General features: G+C 29.2%; 1 protein-coding gene across 9 annotated transcripts in view; it reads left to right on the top strand.

Moving 5' to 3' along the window:
• Positions 1–23020, top strand: part of cher (filamin A protein cher) — a 227384-nt gene that overhangs the window by 94837 nt on the left and 109527 nt on the right. For all 9 annotated transcript variants that reach the window (XM_075292144.1, XM_075292136.1, XM_075292085.1 and 6 more), the window contains exon 3: positions 21083–21227. In XM_075292144.1, coding sequence (XP_075148259.1) covers positions 21083–21227 — 145 coding nt within the window. The remainder of the gene's footprint in view (positions 1–21082; positions 21228–23020) is intronic.

Below are 23020 nucleotides of genomic sequence, written 5' to 3'. Positions count from 1 at the left end.
TATATATATTTATAATTAAATAATAAACATATAATACAAATACTATTTCACAGTAATATTTATTTTTTTTTCGTCTAGGGAAAATCACATTCCTTACAGACTAATGCTTAATAATAAATAATTTTTAACAAGTTCTTAAATTTGCTAATATTTAAGAAGAATTCTACATCATATAGCAAACGTATTTTATTACATTCTGAAAGGACTCTATTTTTAATTTAATTAATTAATTAATTTTTATAATTATAAAACATTTGTTGATTAAATAAAAATAATAAAAAAAAAAAAACAATTAATAGAATAGAACACAATTATATTAATTTTAATAAAATACATAATTTAATAAATGAATGAAATAATGAATGACATTAATAAATGAGTAATTTTTTTTTGTTTAATTTAATTTTGTTAATTAAAAGTGTTTATTATCAAGTTATTATAAATTATAAAATTTCCAAAAGACCATTATTAAACTAAACTAAGTATTCTTGCTGTAGCATTCGTACAAAATTCCCTTTTTATACCCTCCACCATAGGATGGGGGTATATTAACTTTGTCATTCCGTTTGTAACACATCGAAATATTGCTCTAAGACCCCATAAAGTATATATATTCTGGGTCGTGGTGAAATTCTGAGTCGATCTAAGCATGTCCGTCCATCCGTCCGTCTGTCCGGCTGTCCGTCCGTCTGTGGAAATCACGCTAACTTCCGAACGAAACTAGCTATCGACTTGAAACTTGGCACAAGTAGTTGTTATTGATGTAGGTCGGATGATATTGAAAATGGGCCATATCGGCCCACGTTTACGTATAGCCCCCATATAAACCGATCCCCAAATTTGGCTTGCGGAGCCTTCCGGAGCAGCAAATTCATCCGATCCGGTTGAAATTTGGTACGTGGTCTAAGTATACGGTCTCTAACAACCATGCAAAAATTGGTCCATATCGGTCCATAATTATATATAGCCCCCATATAAACCGATCCCCAGATTTGACCTCCGGAGCCTGTTGGATGGGCAAAATTCATCCGATCCGGTTGAAATTTGGTACCTGATGTTAGTATACGGTCTCTAACAACCATGCAAAAATTGGTCCATATCGGTCCATAAATATATATAGCTCCCATATAAACCGATCCCCAGATTTGACCTCCGGAGCCTCTTGGAGGAGCAAACTTCATCCTACCCGATTGAAATTTGGTACGTGGTGTTAGTATATGGTCTCTAACAACCATGCAAAAACTGGTCCATATCGCTCCATAATTATATATACACAGTCTTACACAAGTTTACATACCCCTGAGTTTTTAACCTTCTAACTAAACATGTTTCTTGTTGTTGTTTATAAACCACACTAAAAATTTGTGTTAAAAATTAATTAATACATTGTGTTTCAAATTATTTTATAAAAATTAAAGCATGTATATGCATAGTTTATAATATTTTATTGTTTAAATAAAATACAAATTCTTTAATCGTATGTAGACTTGTGTGAGACTGTGTAGCTCCCATATAAACCGATCCCCAGATTTGACCTCCGGAGCCTCTTGGAGGGGCAAAATTCATCCGATCCGTTTGAAATTGGGTTCCTGATGTTAGTATACGGTCTCTAACAAGCATGCAAAAATTGGTCCATATCGGTCCATAATTATATATAGCTCCCATATAAACCGATCCCCAGATTTGAACTCTGGAGCCTCTTGGATGAGCAAAATTCATCCGATCCAATTGAAATTTAGTACGTGGTGTTAGTATATGGTCTCTAACAACCATGCAAAAATTGGTCCATATCGGTCCATAATTATATATAGCTCCCATATATAAACCGATCCCCAGATTTGACCTCCGGAGCCTCTTGGAGGGGCAAAATTCATCCGATCCGTTTGAAATTGGGTACCTGAAGTTTAGTATACGGTCTCTAACAAGCATGCAAAAATTGGTCCATATCGGTCCATAATTATATATAGCTCCCATATAAACCGATCCCCAGATTTGACCTCCGGAGCCTCTTGGAGGAGCAAAAGTCATCCGATGCGGTTGAAATTTGGTACATTTCGTTAGTATATGGCCTCTAACAGCCATGTAAAAATTGTCAAATTTTATTACTATAGAAAGTTTTGTCAACATTTCATTTCTATAGAAAGTTTTGTAAAAAGTTTATTTCTATAGCAATGTTTGCCAACATTTTATTTCCATAGAAAATTTTGTCAAAATTTTATTTCTATAGAAAATTTTGTAAAAAATTTATTTCTGTAGAAAATTTTGTCAACATTTTATTTCTATAGAACATTTTGTCAACATTTTATTTCTATAGAAAATTTTGTCAACATTTTATTTCTATAGACAATTTTGTCAAAATTGTATTGCTATAGAAAATTTTGTCAACATTTTACTTCCATAGAAAATTTTGTCAACATTTTATTTCTATAGAACATTTTGTCAACATTTTATTTCTATAGAAAATTTTGTCAAAATTTTATTTCTATAGAAAATTTTGTCAAAATTTTATTTCTATAGAAAATTTTGTCAAACTGAATTATATACGTATTTAATCGGCCTTTTTTTTTGTTTAATATATACCCCTTATGGACTAACTTACAATTTAGAAGACAGTGTTAAAAAGTTTTACGATACCTTGTCATCGGCAAGTGTTATCGCAACCCAAGTAATTCGATTGTGGATGACAGCCTTTAGTAGAAGTTCCTACGCAATCCATGGTGAAGGGTACATAAGATTCGGCCTGGCCGAACTTAGGGCCGTATATACTTGTTAACTATTGCAATTATCTGTTGAAATGTTTTATAGCTAGTTAGCTTCTATAGTAACGATAATGAAAGTCCATTATTTCGGTTGATGTGTAATGAAATTGAAAAAACAAAAATTCCCACATAATAAAGTTTTGTTGAGTAAGGGCTAAATTTATACCAGCACAATATAGCTATACATAGAGATTATGCCGTGTCGATGATGGTCAGCTTGTTTTTTTTGTTTTACGGTCTAAATAGTTTTAATACTATGTAAGGTTCTGTTTTTGCCCGTAGAATGTTAGCAGTTGTTATCGCGTTGAAGTGTATTGAGGTATATATGATAATATGATATTCTCTTCAACCTTAGAATATAAAATAAAATGATCTAAATGAAAAAAAAATAGAAATAAAACTGTTTTGTAATGGAGAAAAAGCTTTGTCGAATGAATGTAGTTTGTAAAAAATCAAAATAAATACTTGTGCAGTGCAAAACTACTTGTTATTTATCCCAGGAATTTGATAAAATTCCATTTGTATAGTGAAACTCTACGAATTTAGTTATAACACTAGAACACCTATGTACACTAACATTTAAGAAGAAACAACAACACACATATTGCTTAAAACCACTGTAGTATCACTAGGCTCATCCGTTGTCTACATTATCACTGATTTCCAATTTGTTTTCTCCGATGTTGGGTTTCTGTATCTCTAGTTGCGTTATTAATGTTGTGTGTGTATAGGTGAGCAATGTTAACTGTAAGTGATTTGTAGTTGATTTTATTTACTGTTGATGTTCAACATTTCTAATGTTAATTGGTTACTGTTGCTGCGCTCTCTCTCTCGCATTACGTATGTTCGTGTGGTGGTTTGTATTGCACAGTATGTGTCCTGAGCGCGTTTTTAAACTTTGTGACTGTTACGTAGTGTTATATCTTATTTGGGGCCCGATATCCTTGTTATGTTACAGATTAAGTTGAAATGGCAGCCATTCAGGCTCCCTCATCAGACTATTCAGTCCATTGTGATCCTTGTTATACCCCCTACCAAACTGTGGAACGGGGTATTATAAGTTAGTGAATATGTTTGCAAAATATGTGGATATGTTTGGCAATAATGTTCAGAGGCGTCTGCTGACAACGGTAGCCCCAGGTGGTAGAATTCTACCACAAATAGTAGATTTTTTACTGTTTGGTAGATTGGTGGAATTCTTGATATTTTTTTAGATTTAGCAAAATATTCCTCTCCAACTAAGAGCTACTTCAAAAATACCCTCTAAAAATGGACAAAATTTTTTGTTTTTTTTTTAACAAATTTTCTATAGAAACAAAATTTTGAAAAAAAATTCTATAGAAATAAAATTTTGACAAAATTTTCTATAAAAATAAAAGTTTGACAAAATTTTCTATAGAAATAAAATTTTGACAAAATTTTCTATAAAAATAAAAGTTTGACAAAATTTTCTATAGAAATAAAATTTTGACAAAATTGTCTACATAAATAAAATTTTAACAAAATTTTCTATAGAAATAACATTTTGAGAAAATTTTCTATAGAAATAAAATTTTGACAATTAGAACTAGGTTAAGTTAGGTTAGGTGGCAGCCCGATGTATCAGGCTCATTTAGACTATTCAGTCTATTGTGATACCACATTGGTGAACTTCTCTCTTATAACTGAGTGCTGCCCGATTCCATGTTAAGCTCAATGACAAGGGACCTCTTTTAATAGCCGAGTCCGAACGGCGTTCCACATTGCAGTGAAACCACTTAGAGTAGTTGTGAAACCTTCAGAAATGTCATCAGTATTACTGAGGTGGGATAATCCACCGCTGAAAAACTTTTTGGTGTTCGGTCGAAGCAGGAACTAAATTAGAATTAAATTAGAACAATTAGAATTAGAACTAAAAATTTAGATAAAATTATCTATAAAAATAAAATTTTGACAAAATTTTCATTAGAAATAAAATTTTGACAAAATTTTTTATAGACAAAAAATTTTGATAAAATTTTCTATAGAAATAAAGTTTTTACCAAATTTTCTATAGCAATAAAATTTTCACAAAATTTTCTGAAGAAATCAAATTTTGACAAAATTTTCTATAGAAATAACATTTTGAGAAAATTTTCTATAGAAATAACATTTTTTACAAAATTTTCCATAGAAATACAATTTTTACAAATCTTCCATAGAAATAAAATTTTGACAAATTTTTATTGAAATACAATTTTGACAAAACTTTCTAAGAAATATAAATAAATAAAATAAAATTTTGACAAAATTTTCTATAGAAATAAAATTTTGACAAAATTTTGTTTCGAAATAAAAATTGGAGAAAAATTTCTATAGAAACACAATTTTTACAAAATTTTCCATAGAAATAAAATTTTTATAAAACTTTTCAAAGGAATAAAAATTTCTATAGAATTTTCTATAGAAATAAAATTTTGAAACAATTTTCTATAGAAATAAAGTTTTGACAAAATTTTATATAAAAATAAAGTTTTGAGAAAATGTTCTATATAAATAAAATTTTGATAAAATTTTCCATAGAAATGGGAGCCACCGTGGTGCAATGGTTAGCATGCCCGCCTTGCATACACAAGGTTGTGGGTTCGATTCCTGCTTTGACCGAACACCAAAAGTTTTTCAGCGATGGATTATCCTACCTCTTCTCTAAGCTTCTCTAAGTGGTTTCACTGCAATGTGGAACGCATTTCGGACTCGGCTATAAAAAGGAGGTCCCTTGCCATTGAGCTTAACATAGAATCGGGCAACACTCAGTGATAAGAGAGAAGTTCACCAATGTGGTATCACAATGGACTGAATAGTCTAAGTGAGCCTGATACATCGGGCTGCCACCTAACCTAGCCTTCCATAGAAATAAAATATTGACAAAACTTTTCTAAAGAAATACAATGTTGACAAAATTTTCTGTGGAAATACAATTTTGACAAAATTTTCTATAGAAATAAAATTTTGACAAAATTTTCAATAGAAATAAAATGTTAACAAAATTTTCTATAGAAATAAAATTTTGACAAAATTTTTCTATAGAAATAAAATGTTGACAAAATTTTCTGTAGAAATACAATTTTGACAAAATTTTCTATAGAAATAAAATTATGACAAAATTTTTTATAGAAATAAAATTTTGACAAAATTTTCTATAGAAATAAAAATTTGACAAATTTCTATAAAAATACAATTGTGACAAAATTTTCTATAGAAATGGGAGCCACCGTGGTGCAATGGTTAGCATGCCCGCCTTGCATACACAAGGTCGTGGGTTCGATTCCTGCTACGACCGAACACCAAACGGTTTTTCAGCGGTGGATTATCCCACCTCAGTAATGCTGGTGACATTTCTGAGGGTTTCAAAGCTTCCCTAAGTGGTTTCACTGGAATGTGGAACGCCGTTCGGACTCGGCTATAAAAAGGAGGTCCCTTGTCTTTGAGCTTAACATGGAATCGTGCAGCACTCAGTGATAAGAGAGAAGTTCAACACTGTGGTATCACAATGGACTGAATAGTCTAAGTGAGCTTGATACATCGGGCTGCCACCTAAACCTAACCTTCCATAGAAATAAAATATTGACAAAACTTTTCTAAAGAAATACAATGTTGACAAAATTTTCTGTGGAAATACAATTTTGACAAAATTTTTAGAAAATTTTCTATAGAAATAAAATTTTAACAAAATTTTCTATAGAAAAAAAAAATTGCACAAAATTTTGTATAGAAATAAAATTTTGACAAAATTTTCTATAGAAATAAAATGTTGACAAAATTTTCTGAAGAAATAAATTTTTTACAAAATTTTCTATAGAAATAAAATTTTGACAAAATTTTTTATAGAAATAAAATTTTGAGAATATTTTCGATAGAAATAAAATTTTGACAAATTTCTATAAAAATACAATTTTGACAAAATTTTCTATAGAAAATTTTCTATTGAAATAAAATTTTCTCAAAATTTCATTTCTATGGAAAATTTTGTAAAAATTTTATTTCAATAGAAAATTTTCTATAGAAAATTTTGTCAAAATTGTATTTTTATAGAAATTTGTCAAAATAAAATTTTGACAAAATTTTCTATAGAACTAAAAATTTAGAGAAAATTATATATAAAAAAATTTGACAAAATTTTCTATAGAAATAAAATTTTAACAAAATTTTCTATAGAAAAAAAATTTCACAAAAATTTTCTATAGAAATAAAATTTTAACAAAATTTTCCATAGAAATAAAATATTAACAAAAATTTTTTAAAGAAATAAAATGTTGACAAAATTTTCTGTAGAAATGCAATTTTGACAAAATTTTCTGTAGAAATAAAATTTTCTGTGGAAATACAATTTTGACAAAATTTTCTATAGAAAAAAATTTCACAAAATTTTCTATAGAAATAAAATTTTGACAAAATTTTCTATAGAAATAAAATGTTGACAAAATTTTCTGTAGAAATAAAATTTTTACAAAAATTTCCATTGAAATGAAATTTTGAGAAAATTTTCTATAGAAATAAAATTTTGACAAAATTTTCTATAGAACTAAAAATTTAGAGAAAATTATCTATAAAAATAAAATTTTGACAAAATTTTCTATAGAAATAAAATTTTAACAAAATCTCCCATAAAAATAAAATATTGACAAAAATTGTCTAAAGAAATAAAATGTTGACAAAATTTTCTGTAGAAATGCAATTTTGACAAACTTGTCTATAGAAATAAAATTTTGACAAAATTTTCTATAAAAATACAATTTTGACAAAACTTTCTATAGAAATAAAATTTTCTATATAAATTAAATTTTGACTAAATTGTCTATAAAAATAAAATGTTAACAAAATTTTCTATAGAAATAACATTTTGAGAATATTTTCTATAGAAATAAAATGTTGACAAAATTTTCTATAGAACTAAAAATTTAGAGAAAATTATCTATAAAAATAACATTTTGACAAAATTTTCTATAGAAATAAAATTTTGACAAAATTTTCTATAAAAATACAATTTTGACAAAACTTTCTATAGAAATAAAATTTTCTATATAAATAAAATTTTGACTAAATTTTCTATAAAACTAAAATGTTAACAAAATTTTCTATAGAATTAGCATTTTGAGAAAATGTTCTATAGAAATAAAATGTTGACAAAATTTTCTATAGAACTAAAAATTTAGAGAAAATTATCTATAAAAATAAAATTTTGACAAAATTTTCTATAGAAATAAAATTTTAACAAAATTTTCCATAGAAATAAAATATTGACAAACATTTTCTAAAGAAATAAAATGTTGACAAAATTTTCTGTAGAAATCCAATTTTGACAAAATTTTCTATAGAAATAAAATTATGACAAAATTTTTTATAAAAATTTTGATAAAAGTTTCTATAGAAATAAAATTTTAACAAAATTTTCTATGGAAATAAAATTTTCACAAAATTTTCTACAGAAATCAAATTTTGACAAAATTTTCTATAGAAATACAAAATTTTACAGAAAATTTATTTCGTAGAAAACCACAAAAATTTGACCAAACACTGCATAATAATATTTTGTAGTTTTTTATTAAAATTCAAATTGTAGTAGATTATTTTTGGATCAAGTGGCAGCCGTGCCGCTGAATCAATATACACTGAAAAAACAGTGAACCCACCAGGGAGAAAACTTTCGGTTAATTTTAGAAAATTTTGAATATTTGTAGAAAATTTTAACTAAACAGTATTACAAACGTTGGGATCACGTCGATGTCATAAAAATAAGTAAATATTTTTCGACAAATTCAAGAAAATTTATTAAACATAACTAAGTTTTTTCACTTGTTAAAGAAAATTTTGTAGTTTGAAGGAAAAACTTGGAGTTCAAAATTGCAAGAATGTCTTTAGTGACATACGAAGTTCATGATGGACGCATTTTTAGTAAAATTTACCAATTTAAAGAAATTCTGAACTATTTTGTGGAAGACACGAATTTAGTTAATCTTTATGCTTCATTTGAGTATATTTCTTTCCTCGGTGGTAGTTAATTTAACTAACGTACACAAAAAATTATTAGAGTAAAGGAAACATTCTCCAAACATAATAAGTCCAAGAACTAAAATAAAGTTAAATTGGCTTTAGTCTTAAGCGTTTGCTTTGGTGAAAAGAACCTTATTGGTTTTTGAAGAAATCGGTTCTGAATTATATTAGCTCCTGTGTATATCTCCTGACCAATCGACATGAACCTATTTTTGAGCGATGGAATCCAATGCAAGCAACATTTTTTTCACGGTCAAAAGTTCATGCAATATTAAATGTATGCTGGTACCACTAATGCCTAAGGTAATCTCAATCTCACTACTATTTTTTTGGGGGGATAGGGGCTTAACAACTCGCAGGACACCCTACCTTCATCAATGGGTATATCTAAAAGGCAACCCTCGTAGACTTTCCTTACTTGATTTTAATTTTTTTTTTTAACAAGTTCTTATATATAAATGATATTAAACGGCTTCTGGTTATCATCTTTGCATATTTTTTGATATTTAAGTACACATATTTTACGTTTCACCCTTTTATACAAACATATGTGCCAAAAAAAAAAACATGTTTTAAATTAGCATATTTGACTACAACTAATTATCACTTTTTTATATGTATATTGCGATAATAAACCAACTACACCATGCTCTGTACTTCATACCTATCACCCTATTTACCATTTCCTCTTTGCATTTTTAAATCATTGTTTTTGGTTTTCGGTTACAATTTAAATATCTTTTTTAATAGATTACTAAGAAATTGTGTTAAAGTGTAAAAACAAAATATGATAATTATTATTTTTTTTTTATTTTTATGTCATGCTTTTTATGATTTTACAAAACAATGGAAATGATGTCAGCTCTTAATCATTTTTGTTTTTTTTTTTTATTAATCTTGGTGATTTTAATAAAAAAAAAATAATGTGATTGAGTAATTGACTAAGTGTCAGCAGTTACGCCAAGAATTCAGTGGCGCTTGTAATAGTAAGTCAAGGTACTTTCTGTTTGTGATTGAGACTAGACAAGTTGGTGAATAATAGCGTAGAGTTCAATAATACCAATTAATTATATTTTCTTTAGATCAAATAATAACAAATAGAATTGTATATAGCACGTTAAAGGCTTCAATAATTATTGAGATAGATTTCGGAAAAAAAATTTTGCTCATACATATGTAATTAAAATTTGTTGACTGTCGTCAAAGTGAGTCAATGGCCCAAAACTGGGCACTCCAAACCTAATGAGCGTTTTGTAATGTCATTATGGAAAAAATTAAAACCCTTGAGAAGTTTTTATTTAAAATTTAAAAAATGACAAAAATTGCTTCATTAAAAGACCTCTCAAAATACCACTCCTCATATGTATGACTTGACAATGGATAAGTAAATGTTTGTTTATAAACATGTTGAATAAACATTAAAAGGTGTCTCATTTGCTGCAAAACCAACAAAGTTGCTCTCATAATGATGGCCGAAAATAGAGTTGCCAACCATTAGAGTTATTTTCAAACCAATAAGAGAACTTTCTTTTATGACAAAAAATGTGATTATACGACTAAATAAAATCCATCCACAAATATAGCATTAATTAAAACTCACATATCTTAGATATGCTCATATACTTCTCTTATTTGGCATATATTTCTTATATTAGAGAAAATAATCATATCAAGTCATGACTAATTGGCGCATCCATATAGGAGTTCAATTTTTATTTTAATTAAATTTACCTTAAAATGAATTTTAATAAAACAAAATCATTTAATACGTTTTACTTGATTTTCGGTTGATTGACCACCATCAACTTGACTTCTTTGGAATCCGGTTTCATGCGTTTCATTGGCATCCATTGACTTTCCATATTGCTTCGAGCCAACACTCAATTAACAATTGTCACAAGAAATTTAAAACCCCAAGTTAGAAACTCACGTACAATGGAAGGCAATACCTTAAAATAATAATAATAATAATAATAACAATAATATCACTTATAATTTACATACATTTGAACATATGTTGTGTTTTTTTTTCATGTAAATATTATGTTTATATACAAATATGTATAGAGCTCATTTGAATGTAGAAAAACCTGAGTTTTATTTATCATTCGATTACAGACAATGGGGGGGTTTCATTACAATGCCATTACTCTATCAATATAATCCATATGAAGTTACCATAAAGGTTAATCGTGTTTTATGAAGATATCATACAGGCATCATTGTTATAGACTTGTTTGAATAAAGTTTGTTATTTCTACGCAAAGGAAAGGGAAAGCAGATAACAATTATTCAAAGTAAAATTAATTTAGGAAAATTTCTTTTGGGGAGAAATTATGCGAGATTTCCAAAATTACAGCTGCACTTAAAAAATATAAACTTTAAAATAGTAAATTAATTTTAAAGGGTGATTTGTTAAGAGCTTGATAACTTTTTTTTTTAAAAAAACGCATAAAATTTGCAAAATCTCATCGGTTCTTTATTTGAAACGTTAGATTGGTCCATGACATTTACTTTTTGAAGATAATTTCATTTAAATGTTGACCGCGGCTGCGTCTTAGGTGGTCCATTCGGAAAGTCCAATTTTGGGCAACTTTTTCGAGCATTTCGGCCGGAATAGCCCGAATTTCTTCGGAAATGTTGTTTTCCAAAGCTGGAATAGTTGCTGGCTTATTTCTGTAGACTTTAGACTTGACGTAGCCCCACAAAAAATAGTCTAAAGGCGTCAAATCGCATGATCTTGGTGGCCAACTTACCGGTCCATTTCTTGAGATGAATTGTTCTCCGAAGTTTTCCCTTAAAATAGCCATAGAATCGCGAGCTGTGTGGCATGTAGCGCCATCTTGTTGAAACCACATGTCAACCAAGTTCAGTTCTTCCATTTTTGGCAACAAAAAGTTTGTTAGCATCGAACGATAGCGATCGCCATTCACCGTAACGTTGCGTCCAACAGCATCTTTGAAAAAATACGGTCCAATGATTCCACCAGCGTACAAACCACACCAAACAGTGCATTTTTCGGGATGCATGGGCAGTTCTTGAACGGCTTCTGGTTGCTCTTCACTCCAAATGCGGCAATTTTGCTTATTTACGTAGCCATTCAACCAGAAATGAGCCTCATCGCTGAACAAAATTTGTCGATAAAAAAGCGGATTTTCTGCCAACTTTTCTAGGGCCCATTCACTGAAAATTCGACGTTGTGGCAAATCGTTCGGCTATTCATGATGAAATGTCAAAGCATACTGAGCATCTTTCTCTTTGACACCATGTCTGAAATCCCACGTGATCTGTCAAATACTAATGCATGAAAATCCTAACCTCAAAAGAATCACCCTTTATTACACAAAATATATCCCATGATAAAACATATGAATCTGCGACAAAGACATTTACAGGCAATTAAACATTTTGAAATTTATTTTGAGTCAGATTCAAAAAATATTTTTATACCCTCCACCATAGGATGGGGGTATATTAACTTTGTCATTCCGTTTGTAACACATCGAAATATTGCTCTAAGACTCCATATAGTATATATATTCTGGGTCGTGGTGAAATTCTGAGTCGATCTGAGCATGTCCGTCCGTCCGTCCGTCTGTTGAAATCACGCTAACCTCCGAACGAAACAAGCTATCGACTTGAAACTTTGCACAAGTACTTGTTATTGATGTAGGCCCACTTTTACGTATAGCCCCCATATAAACGGACCCCCAAATTTGGCTTGCGATTGCTCTAAGAGAAGAAAAATTCATCCGATTCGGCTGAAATTTGGTACATTGTGTAATGATATGGTCTCTAACAACCATGCGGAAATTGGTCCACATCGGTCCATAATTACATATAGCCCCCATATAAACCGATCCCCCGATTTGGCTTGCGGAGCCTCTAAGAGAAGCAAATTCCCTCCGATCCGGTTGAAATTTGGTACATGGTGTTAGTATATGGTGTCTAACAACCACGCAAAAATTGGTCCTCATCGGTCCATAATTATATATATAGCCCCCATATAAACCGATCCCCAGATTTGACTACGGCCGTAAGTTCGGCCAGGCCGAATCTTATGTACCCTCCACAATGGATTGCGTAGAAACTTCTACGAACGACTGTCATCCACAACGGAATTACTTGGGTTGTGGTAGCTTAAAACTTCTTAACATCGTTTTCTAAATTGTGAGTTGGTCCATACGTGGTATATATTAGACCAAAAAGTTATGTATAGTTAAGTCTACAAATAATTACGAATCGATATGGACTTTTTGCACGGTACGTAGAGAGCCAGAATTGAAATATGGGGGTCGCTTATATGGGGGCTATATACAATTATGAACTTGATATGGACCAATTTTTGTGTGATTGTGTGATAAAGACCGATATGGACCTAGTTAGGCTTGGTTGTTAACGACCATATACTAGCACAATGTACCAAATTTCAACTCACTCGGATGAAATTTGCTCCTCCAAGAGGCTCCAAAACCAAATCTCGGGATCGGTTTATATGGGGCAATGTATGATTATGGACTGATATGGACCACTTTTGGCATGGTTGTTAAATATCATATACTACCATCACGTACCAAATTTCAACCAGATCGGATGAATTTTGCTTCTCCAAAAGGCACCGGAGGTCAAATCTGGGGATCGGTTTATATGGAGGCTATATATAATTATGGACTGATAGGAACCAATTCATGCATGGTTGTTGGATACCATATACTAACATCACGTACCAAATTTCAACCGAATGGGAAGAATTTTTCTCTTCCAAGGGGCTCTGGAGGTCAAATCTGAGGATCGGTTTATATGGGACCTATATATAATTATGGACCGATATCAACCAATTTTTAAATGGGAGTTTGAGGCCATATATTAACACCACGTACCAAATTTCAACTGAATCAGATGAATTTTGGTCTTCCAAGAGGCTCCGGAGGTCAAATTTGGTGATCGGTTTATATGGGAGCTATATATAATTATGGACCGATGTGGACCAATTTTTGCATGGTTGTTGGAGACCATATACTAACGCCATTTACCAAATTTCAGCCGGATCGGATGAAATTTGCTTCTCTTAGAGGCCTCGCAAGCCAAATCGGGAGATCGGTTTATATGGGGCTATATATAATTATTTACCGATATGGACCAATTTTTGCATGGTTGTTAGTGTCCATATGCTAACACCATGTACCAAATTTCAGCCGGATCGGATGAAATTTGCTTCTCTTAGAGGCCTCGCAAGCCAAATCGGGGGATAGGTTTATATGGGGGCTATATATAATACGGACCGATGTGGACCAATTTTTGCATGGTTGTTAGAGACCATATACTAACGCCATATACTAAATTTCACCCGGATCGGATGAAATTTGCTTCTCTTAGAGGCCTCGCAAGCCAAATCGGTGGATGGTTTATATGGGGTTATATATAATTATTTACCGATATGGACCAATTTTTGCATGGTTGTTAGTGACCATATGCTAACACCATGTACCAAATTTCAGCCTGATCGGATGAAATTTGCTTCTCTTAGAGGCCTCGCAAGCCAAATTTGGGGTTCCGTTTATATGGGGGCTATACGTAAAAGTGGACCGATATGGCCCATTTGCAATACCATCTGACCTACATCAATAACAACTACTTGTGCCAAGTTTCAAGTCGATAGTTTGTTTCGTTCGGAAGTTAGCGTGATTTCAACAGACGGACGGACGGACGGACATGCTCAGATCGACTCAGAATTTCACCACGACCCAGAATATATATGCTTTATGGAGTCTTAGAGCAATATTTCGATGTGTTACAAACAGAATGACAAAGTTAATATACCCCCCATCCTATGGTGGAGGGTATAAAAATCTGATTCAATCAGAAATTAATTGATCCAATTAATGTTTTAATTCCCAGCAAAAAAATTTGGAAGTTCTTCCGAAGGCACAACTTTAAAAGCACTTCCAGAGGATGCACTCCCAATGATGTTCTTTATTTTAACTGCCCAGGAAGTTCTTTTCATTCAATTTTGTATAACATGCTTTTTTCATATTTTTAATGGGCAATTTTAACTTTTTTTTTTGTTTTAAATAGGTTTAAAACAGAGTAAGAATTGATAAAATGGTACAAACCATTTAAATTTTGTTGAAAAAAATCTAAATCCAATCTGAAAAAAGTGTGAATTTTTGAAAATATTTGTGGTCATACAAGCGTTAGGATCCATTAAAAATTATAAAAAATTATAAAAATTATTTATTTAACAAAATATCACAGAATTTTGTAATTTACATCAAAAACAGTGAATTCGGATCACACCTAAAGAAGTGATGCAAATTCAGTGCAACGGCTGTTGAAATGGAGGACTTCCGTCCTATGACAAGCCCATGTTAAATTCATCGCTTCTGCGTCAATTATGCACCACTTCCGGATCCAAAAAGAACATTTTCATTACATTTTTGGCGACGCTTTTTTTGCTGGGTTGAAATGTCTTCAATCACATAAATTATAGTATCATACAATCAGAAAAAAATGAAAAATCGAAGACAAAATGATGTATGAATGCAATGGAATGAAATAAGTCAATGATTTTCAAATTTTGAAATTTTTAATTAAAAAACTAATTGATACAATTAAATTTTAAATCAAACTCGGAATATTTTTAATTTTTAGTTAATCATAAAATATGAAACAATCAAGTTTTTAATCAAAATAAAAACACTCAGTCAGTTAAGAAATCGTTTGAAATTTATTAAAAAAAAAAATAATTCTGTATATTGGCATTAAACGTTGTTTAATGAGAAGTTCCCGCACCACATTTATGTGATTAGAAAGAAAGCCTTACAAAAAATTTAATATATAAAATCTTAAAAAAATTAATCGCTTTATCCATAGTTCTCAAAAAATTTTTTTTTGATGATTCAATTTCAATAGCCCCTTGCAAACAACTAGAAACCCTGATTAACATAATTTAAATTTCTCATATAAGACTAAATACTTCTTAACTTCTAATATAGACATTATTCGTTTTTATCAATCAAATCTCTCAATGCGTTTTTACCTTTTCTAAAGAATGTCTAAATCTTCTTTATTCTTTTTACCCACTCTGTATTCGTTTAAATCCTCTTTAGAAATGTGCTATTATTTTTAATGTACATTTAAATAGCAAAAATAAAACGCTTGAAGATAAATCATTTAACGAAAGATATGATTTGAAATGTCTGTGAACAAAAACAATGGCAATAAAAAAAGGTTCAATAAACTGCAAAAGTATTTCTAGCCAACACGACAAAGAGGAAGAAGAAGAAACAAAACAAATTACCATAATTTAACACCGCATAAATGATGAAAAAGATTTGGGGGCAGTACCACAAATATACAAAAAAGAAATTAACATAACAATATGCAAATGATGGCATATTAACACTATACAAATCTCTACAAACAAAAACATTTTTTGAATTAAATCAACCGTTACCAAAAAGTTAAGATTGAAAAAGACTGGGATATTTGTCAAACTTTAAATAAAACCGCAACTTGTGGACGCTTTCAAATCCATCTTTGTTTAATGCATCATTGATTGATAATTCAGTTTGTCAATCATTCATTGATATTTCGTAAAAAAAAATATTTTTTGAAAGCCATTTATAGTAAATCATGATCAGCACAATATTTTGTTAACCCTGAACTTGACCAACACCCAAGCCAAGATCAGCCAGCCGGTCAGCATGCCATTCATTTATATAAACCGGCTGGGCTCTCTCTCATTTCGGCCGCTATGAATATCTGTCTATCTTGTTGACGGTGGCTAAAACCAATTTTAAATGATTTGTTTTTATTATTTTTTTTCTCCTCTTCTTCTTTGTTTTTATTATAAGTATTTTTTACACAAACACAAAAATATTGTTGTAGCGGTTGCTGATTTTTTACGACTTTAACATGATCGTCATTATTATGAGCCGGTTTCTTCTTGAAAACACAAAGAAAAAAAAAACTGTGTAGAAGCATAAACACTAAAAACGCGTTTCTTTCTTACCATTTAATTGTGGTTACTTAAATGAATCGTCCAAATAGTTTATTTTGAATTTACTGGGAGACAGTGGGTTCAAGATGACAATGTTACACTCAAAGAAAGTTGTAAGGAGAAACGGCAAGCAGACAAGAAACAAGTGGTAGTCCGATCATGCAAGGTCCGGGCTATATTGTCTTCTTCAAAAAACAAGTTTACTTGGATCCAAAAATTTTGAACTTCCCTTAAGGATTTCCATATAGGGCCTAAACGGCAAAATGAGGATAGATATAGGAGATTTTCCTCATATATGAGGACAATATGTTCATTATTATGTTGGGAGTGTTGCAGGGTCATAGGGCATTATTTATCTATTTGCAATTTTATTTATATCGTATTTATTTATTTATTTATTTATTTATTTATTTATCTATTATTTACTACTGGACATATACAATGACTGGATGTAGGGCCTCCCATTATTTGGGTCATGTGATTATAAAGGGTGATTCTTTTGAGGTTAGGATTTTCATGCATTAGTATTTGACAGATCACGTGGGATTTCAGACATGGTGTCAAAGAGAAAGATGCTCAGTATGCTTTGACATTTCATCATGAATAGACTTACGATCTGCCACAACGTCGAATTTTCAGTGAATGGGCCCTAGAAAAGTTGGCAGAAAATCCGCTTTTTTATCGACAAATTTTGTTCAGCGATAAGGCTCATTTCTGGTTGAATGGCTACGTAAATAAGCAAAATTGCCGCATTTGGAGTGAAGAGCAACCAGAAGCCGTTCAAGAACTGCCCATGCATCCCGAAAAATGCACTGTTTGGTGTGGTTTGTACGCTGGTGGAATCATTGGACCGTATTTTTTCAAAGATGCTGTTGGACGCAACGTTACGGTGAATGGCGATCGCTATCGTTCGATGCTAACAAACTTTTTGTTGCCAAAAATGGAAGAACTGAACTTGGTTGACATGTGGTTTCAACAAGATGGCGCTACATGCCACACAGCTCGCGATTCTATGGCCATTTTGAGGGAAAACTTCGGAGAACAATTCATCTCAAGAAATGGACCGGTAAGTTGGCCACCAAGATCATGCGATTTGACGCCTTTAGACTATTTTTTGTGGGGCTACGTCAAGTCTAAAGTCTACAGAAATAAGCCAGCAACTATTCCAGCTTTGGAAGACAACATTTCCGAAGAAATTCGGGCTATTCCGGCCGAAATGCTCGAAAAAGTTGCCCAAAATTGGACTTTCCGAATGGACCACCTAAGACGCAGCCGCGGTCAACATTTAAATGAAATTATCTTCAAAAAGTAAATGTCATGGACCAATCTAACGTTTCAAATAAAGAACCGATGAGATTTTGCAAATTTTATGCGTTTTTTTAAAAAAAAAAGTTATCAAGCTCTTAACAAATCACCCTTTATATCACAGTGGGAGTTGAGGACGTGATAGGTAGGTTGGGGTTGACAATTAGCGACTGTCTCTTGATCATTTACATTCGGTTTGGAGATGTAAGTGGTTGAGGACTGAGCTATACATACAGAATTCGAAAAAAAAATGTTTAAAAATTTTTTTGCTCTTTTTTCAATAAACACAATATATCTCGTGATAGAAATGTCCGATTATAACGTTGTTGGTACTTAAATGAAAGGTAATAAGATGACAAATAATCGTGTGTAATTGGATCTGTGATGAGTTAAGTGGTTAACATTTTTTTTTTTTTCAGTTCAAATAACAGGTTGGCTGATAAGTCCCCGGTCTAACAAAGAAAAACACATTTTTTTGTCAAAATTCGTTTTTATTATTCAACATAGTTCCCTTCAAGAGCGATACAACGATTATAACGACCTTCCAATTTTTTGATACCATTTTGGTAGTACTCCTTCGGTTTTGCCTCAAAATAGTAGTCATTTTCGGTGATCACCTCTTCATTGCAGTAAAATTGTTTCCCTGCGAGCATCCTGTAGAGGTCTGAGAACAAGAAAAAGTCGCTGGGGGCCAGATCTGGAGAATACGGTCGATGGGGAAGTAATTCGAAGCCCAATTCATGAATTTTTACCATTGTTCTCAATGACTTGTGGCACGGTGCGTTGTCTTGGTGGAACAACACTTTTTTCTTCTTCTTCATATGGGGCCGTTTGCTGCGATTTCGACCTTCAAACGCTCCAATAACGCCATATAATAGTCACTGTTGATGGTTTTTCCCTTCTCAAGATAATCGATAAAAATTATTCCATGCGCATCCCAAAAAACAGAGGCCATTACTTTGCCAGCGGACATTTGAGTCTTTCCACGCTTCGGAGACGGTTCATCGGTCGCTGTCCACTCAGCCGTGTGTCGATTGGACTCAGGAGTGTAGTGATGGAGCCATGTTTCATCCATTGTCACATATCGACGCTGTCCACTCAGCCGACTGTCGATTGGACTCAGGAGTGTAGTGATGGAGCCATGTTTCATCCATTGTCACATATCGACGGAAAAACTCGGGTGTATTACGAGTTTGCAGCTGCAAACAGCGCTCAGAATCATCAACACGTTGTTGTTTTTGGTCAAATGTGAGCTCTCGCGGCACCCATTTTGCACAGAGCTTCCGCATATCCAAATATTTATGAATGATATGACCAACACGTTCCTTTGATATCTTTAAGGCATCTGCTATCTCGATCAAATTCATTTTACGGTCATTCAAAATCATTTTGTGGATTTTTGTTTATGTTTTCGTCGGTAACCACCTCTTTCGGGCGTCCACTGCGTTCACCGTCCTCCGTGCTCATTTCACCACGCTTGAATTTTGCATACCAATCAATTATTGTTGATTTCCCTGGGGCAGAGTCCGGAAACTCATTATCAAGCCAAGTTTTTGCTTCCACCGTATTTTTTCCCCCTTCAGAAAACACGAAATTTCTTTTTTTTCCATTTTTTTCCACAATAACAAAAGTTGCTTCACAAAAGACGCTCTATCTCACAAACTAATTGACTTACAGTTGTCAAATTTTGACACGAATCATTTGAAGGTTGGTACTATATAAAAATAATATGCATTTAATACTAGCGACGCCATCTATGTGTCAGACCGGGGACTTATCAGTCAACCTGTTATATAGCTTTAGATCTAGTCTCTATAAAATTAAAATTTGGGGAACAGATTTTATTTTTCGAATTTTTATTCCATTTTTGCGATTTATTTACAAAGTTCAGTTCAAAAATTCACATTCACTGAAAAAAAATAGTGAACCACCAGGAAGAAAAATTTTGGTTAATTTTAGAAAATTTAGTGATGTTCTTTAATTATAAGGAAAATTTGCCTTACTTCAAAGACACACAACTTTAACGAAGGGGGAAGCATATTTCAAAAATGTGTGTCCTAAATTTAAAGAAGACCATTTTAAATCAAAGAATATCATGGTTTTAGACTAAAATGTCTTTATTTTTAAGAAAATTACTATTATGAAAATTACGTGTCCCACAATTTAGGTTGAGAATCCTATCAATATTAGGTCAATATTTTCTCAGTGTGGATGCACCACATCTACCCAGCAAAGTCTTAACTAGTGCCGCCTAAATTTGCGGATTTTCCCCAATTTGGGGATATTTTTTCGTGGATGGGGAAAATTTGGAATTGGGAACTTTAAGATTTGGTTGACAATTTCCATAAATTTGAAGATTTTTGTTGGGATGTTCCGGTTGAGTATGATAAATAAGGTTTTCAATAAGGGTTTATGTTAGGTTAGGTTATGGAGGATGACGTCTGATAGTTTCTTATCCAATTTATTCCTTAGATGGTTATCCAAGATTATCTCTGGAGTCTTCAATAATAAGGAAGTTAGGCTGACCTGTTTAGTAAAAATTTTCTATGCATTTTTTGGCACATTATTATCGTATTTGAACCCCTTTCGGCATTTTTCCCACCATTTTTAAATGTTGGAAAAATATTATTTGTTTTATTCAAATAAATCACTTTTATTATATCACCACTAAAATGTATCCACTTTATATCCACTGTGCATACCACAGCTGGAGGAGATGTCTTTCGAATGTATGTCTACCACACCAATTTCCTTGCAGATGTCTTGCGCGTGTAAAGTTTTATGACTGATGTTTTGTGACGTTTATGATGAGTTTGTTCAATGACGAAACAGGTCTTTAGTTTTCAACTAATTAAAATTTTAGTCTACTCGTATTAGGCTAATATACGACAAAAGAAATTGGATACTTTTTTAACTGTGCTATGAAAGATTTTCTTTAATTGAAATTAATAAATAAAAAAAAAATAAAATATTTCTAATTATTGCATTTTTATGTTTTCTCTTACAGATTCTTCAGATATTGTCGATTGTAAATTGAAATTGATTTTGGGTCTAATATGGACATTGATCTTACATTATTCCATTTCAATGCCCATGTGGGAGGGAGAGGATGAACAACAATTGAATGGTTCAGGACCAACACCCAAACAGAGGTAAGTGTGGGAAGGATAAAAAAATATGAATTTTTTATTTATAAATGAAGATTATAATATTAAATTAAATTAAATTAAATTAAATTAAATTAAATTAAATTAAATTAAATTAAATTAAATTAAATTAAATTAAATTAAATTAAATTAAATTAAATTAAATTAAATTAAATTAAATTAAATTAAATTAAATTAAATTAAATTAAATTAAATTAAATTAAATTAAATTAAACTAAATTAAATTAAATTAAATTAAATTAAATTAAATTAAATTAAATTAAATTAAATTAAATTAAATTAAATTAAATTAAATTAAATTAAATTAAATTAAATTAAATTAAATTAAATTAAATTAAATTAAATTAAATTAAATTAAATTAAATTAAATTAAATTAAATTAAATTAAATTAAATTAAATTAAATTAAATTAAATTAAATTAAATTAAATTAAATTAAATTAAATTAAATTAAATTAAATTAAATTAAATTAAATTAAATTAAATTAAATTAAATTAAATTAAATTAAATTAAATTAAATTAAATTAAATTAAATTAAATTAAATTAAATTAAATTAAATTAAATTAAATTAAATTAAATTAAATTAAATTAAATTAAATTAAATTAAATTAAATTAAATTAAATTAAATTAAATTAAATTAAATTAAATTAAATTAAATTAAATTAAATTAAATTAAATTAAATTAAATTAAATTAAATTAAATTAAATTAAATTAAATTAAATTAAATTAAATTAAATTAAATTAAATTAAATTAAATTAAATTAAATTAAATTAAATTAAATTAAATTAAATTAAATTAAATTAAATTAAATTAAATTAAATTAAATTAAATTAAATTAAATTAAATTAAATTAAATTAAATTAAATTAAATTAAATTAAATTAAATTAAATTAAATTAAATTAAATTAAATTAAATTAAATTAAATTAAATTAAATTAAATTAAATTAAATTAAATTAAATTAAATTAAATTAAATTAAATTAAATTAAATTAAATTAAATTAAATTAAATTAAATTAAATTAAATTAAATTAAATTAAATTAAATTAAATTAAATTAAATTAAATTAAATTAAATTAAATTAAATTAAATTAAATTAAATTAAATTAAATTAAATTAAATTAAATTAAATTAAATTAAATTAAATTAAATTAAATTAAATTAAATTAAATTAAATTAAATTAAATTAAATTAAATTAAATTAAATTAAATTAAATTAAATTAAATTAAATTAAATTAAATTAAATTAAATTAAATTAAATTAAATTAAATTAAATTAAATTAAATTAAATTAAATTAAATTAAATTAAATTAAATTAAATTAAATTAAATTAAATTAAATTAAATTAAATTAAATTAAATTAAATTAAATTAAATTAAATTAAATTAAATTAAATTAAATTAAATTAAATTAAATTAAATTAAATTAAATTAAATTAAATTAAATTAAATTAAATTAAATTAAATTAAATTAAATTAAATTAAATTAAATTAAATTAAATTAAATTAAATTAAATTAAATTAAATTAAATTAAATTAAATTAAATTAAATTAAATTAAATTAAATTAAATTAAATTAAATTAAATTAAATTAAATTAAATTAAATTAAATTAAATTAAATTAAATTAAATTAAATTAAATTAAATTAAATTAAATTAAATTAAATTAAATTAAATTAAATTAAATTAAATTAAATTAAATTAAATTAAATTAAATTAAATTAAATTAAATTAAATTAAATTAAATTAAATTAAATTAAATTAAATTAAATTAA

The sequence above is a fragment of the Haematobia irritans genome, chromosome 1 (assembly GCF_050003625.1).
Source record: "Haematobia irritans isolate KBUSLIRL chromosome 1, ASM5000362v1, whole genome shotgun sequence".
Classification (NCBI taxonomy): Eukaryota; Metazoa; Arthropoda; class Insecta; order Diptera; family Muscidae; genus Haematobia; species Haematobia irritans.
The sequence above is the reverse complement of the archived record's forward strand: the minus strand, read 5'-3'. Positions and strand labels throughout refer to the sequence as shown.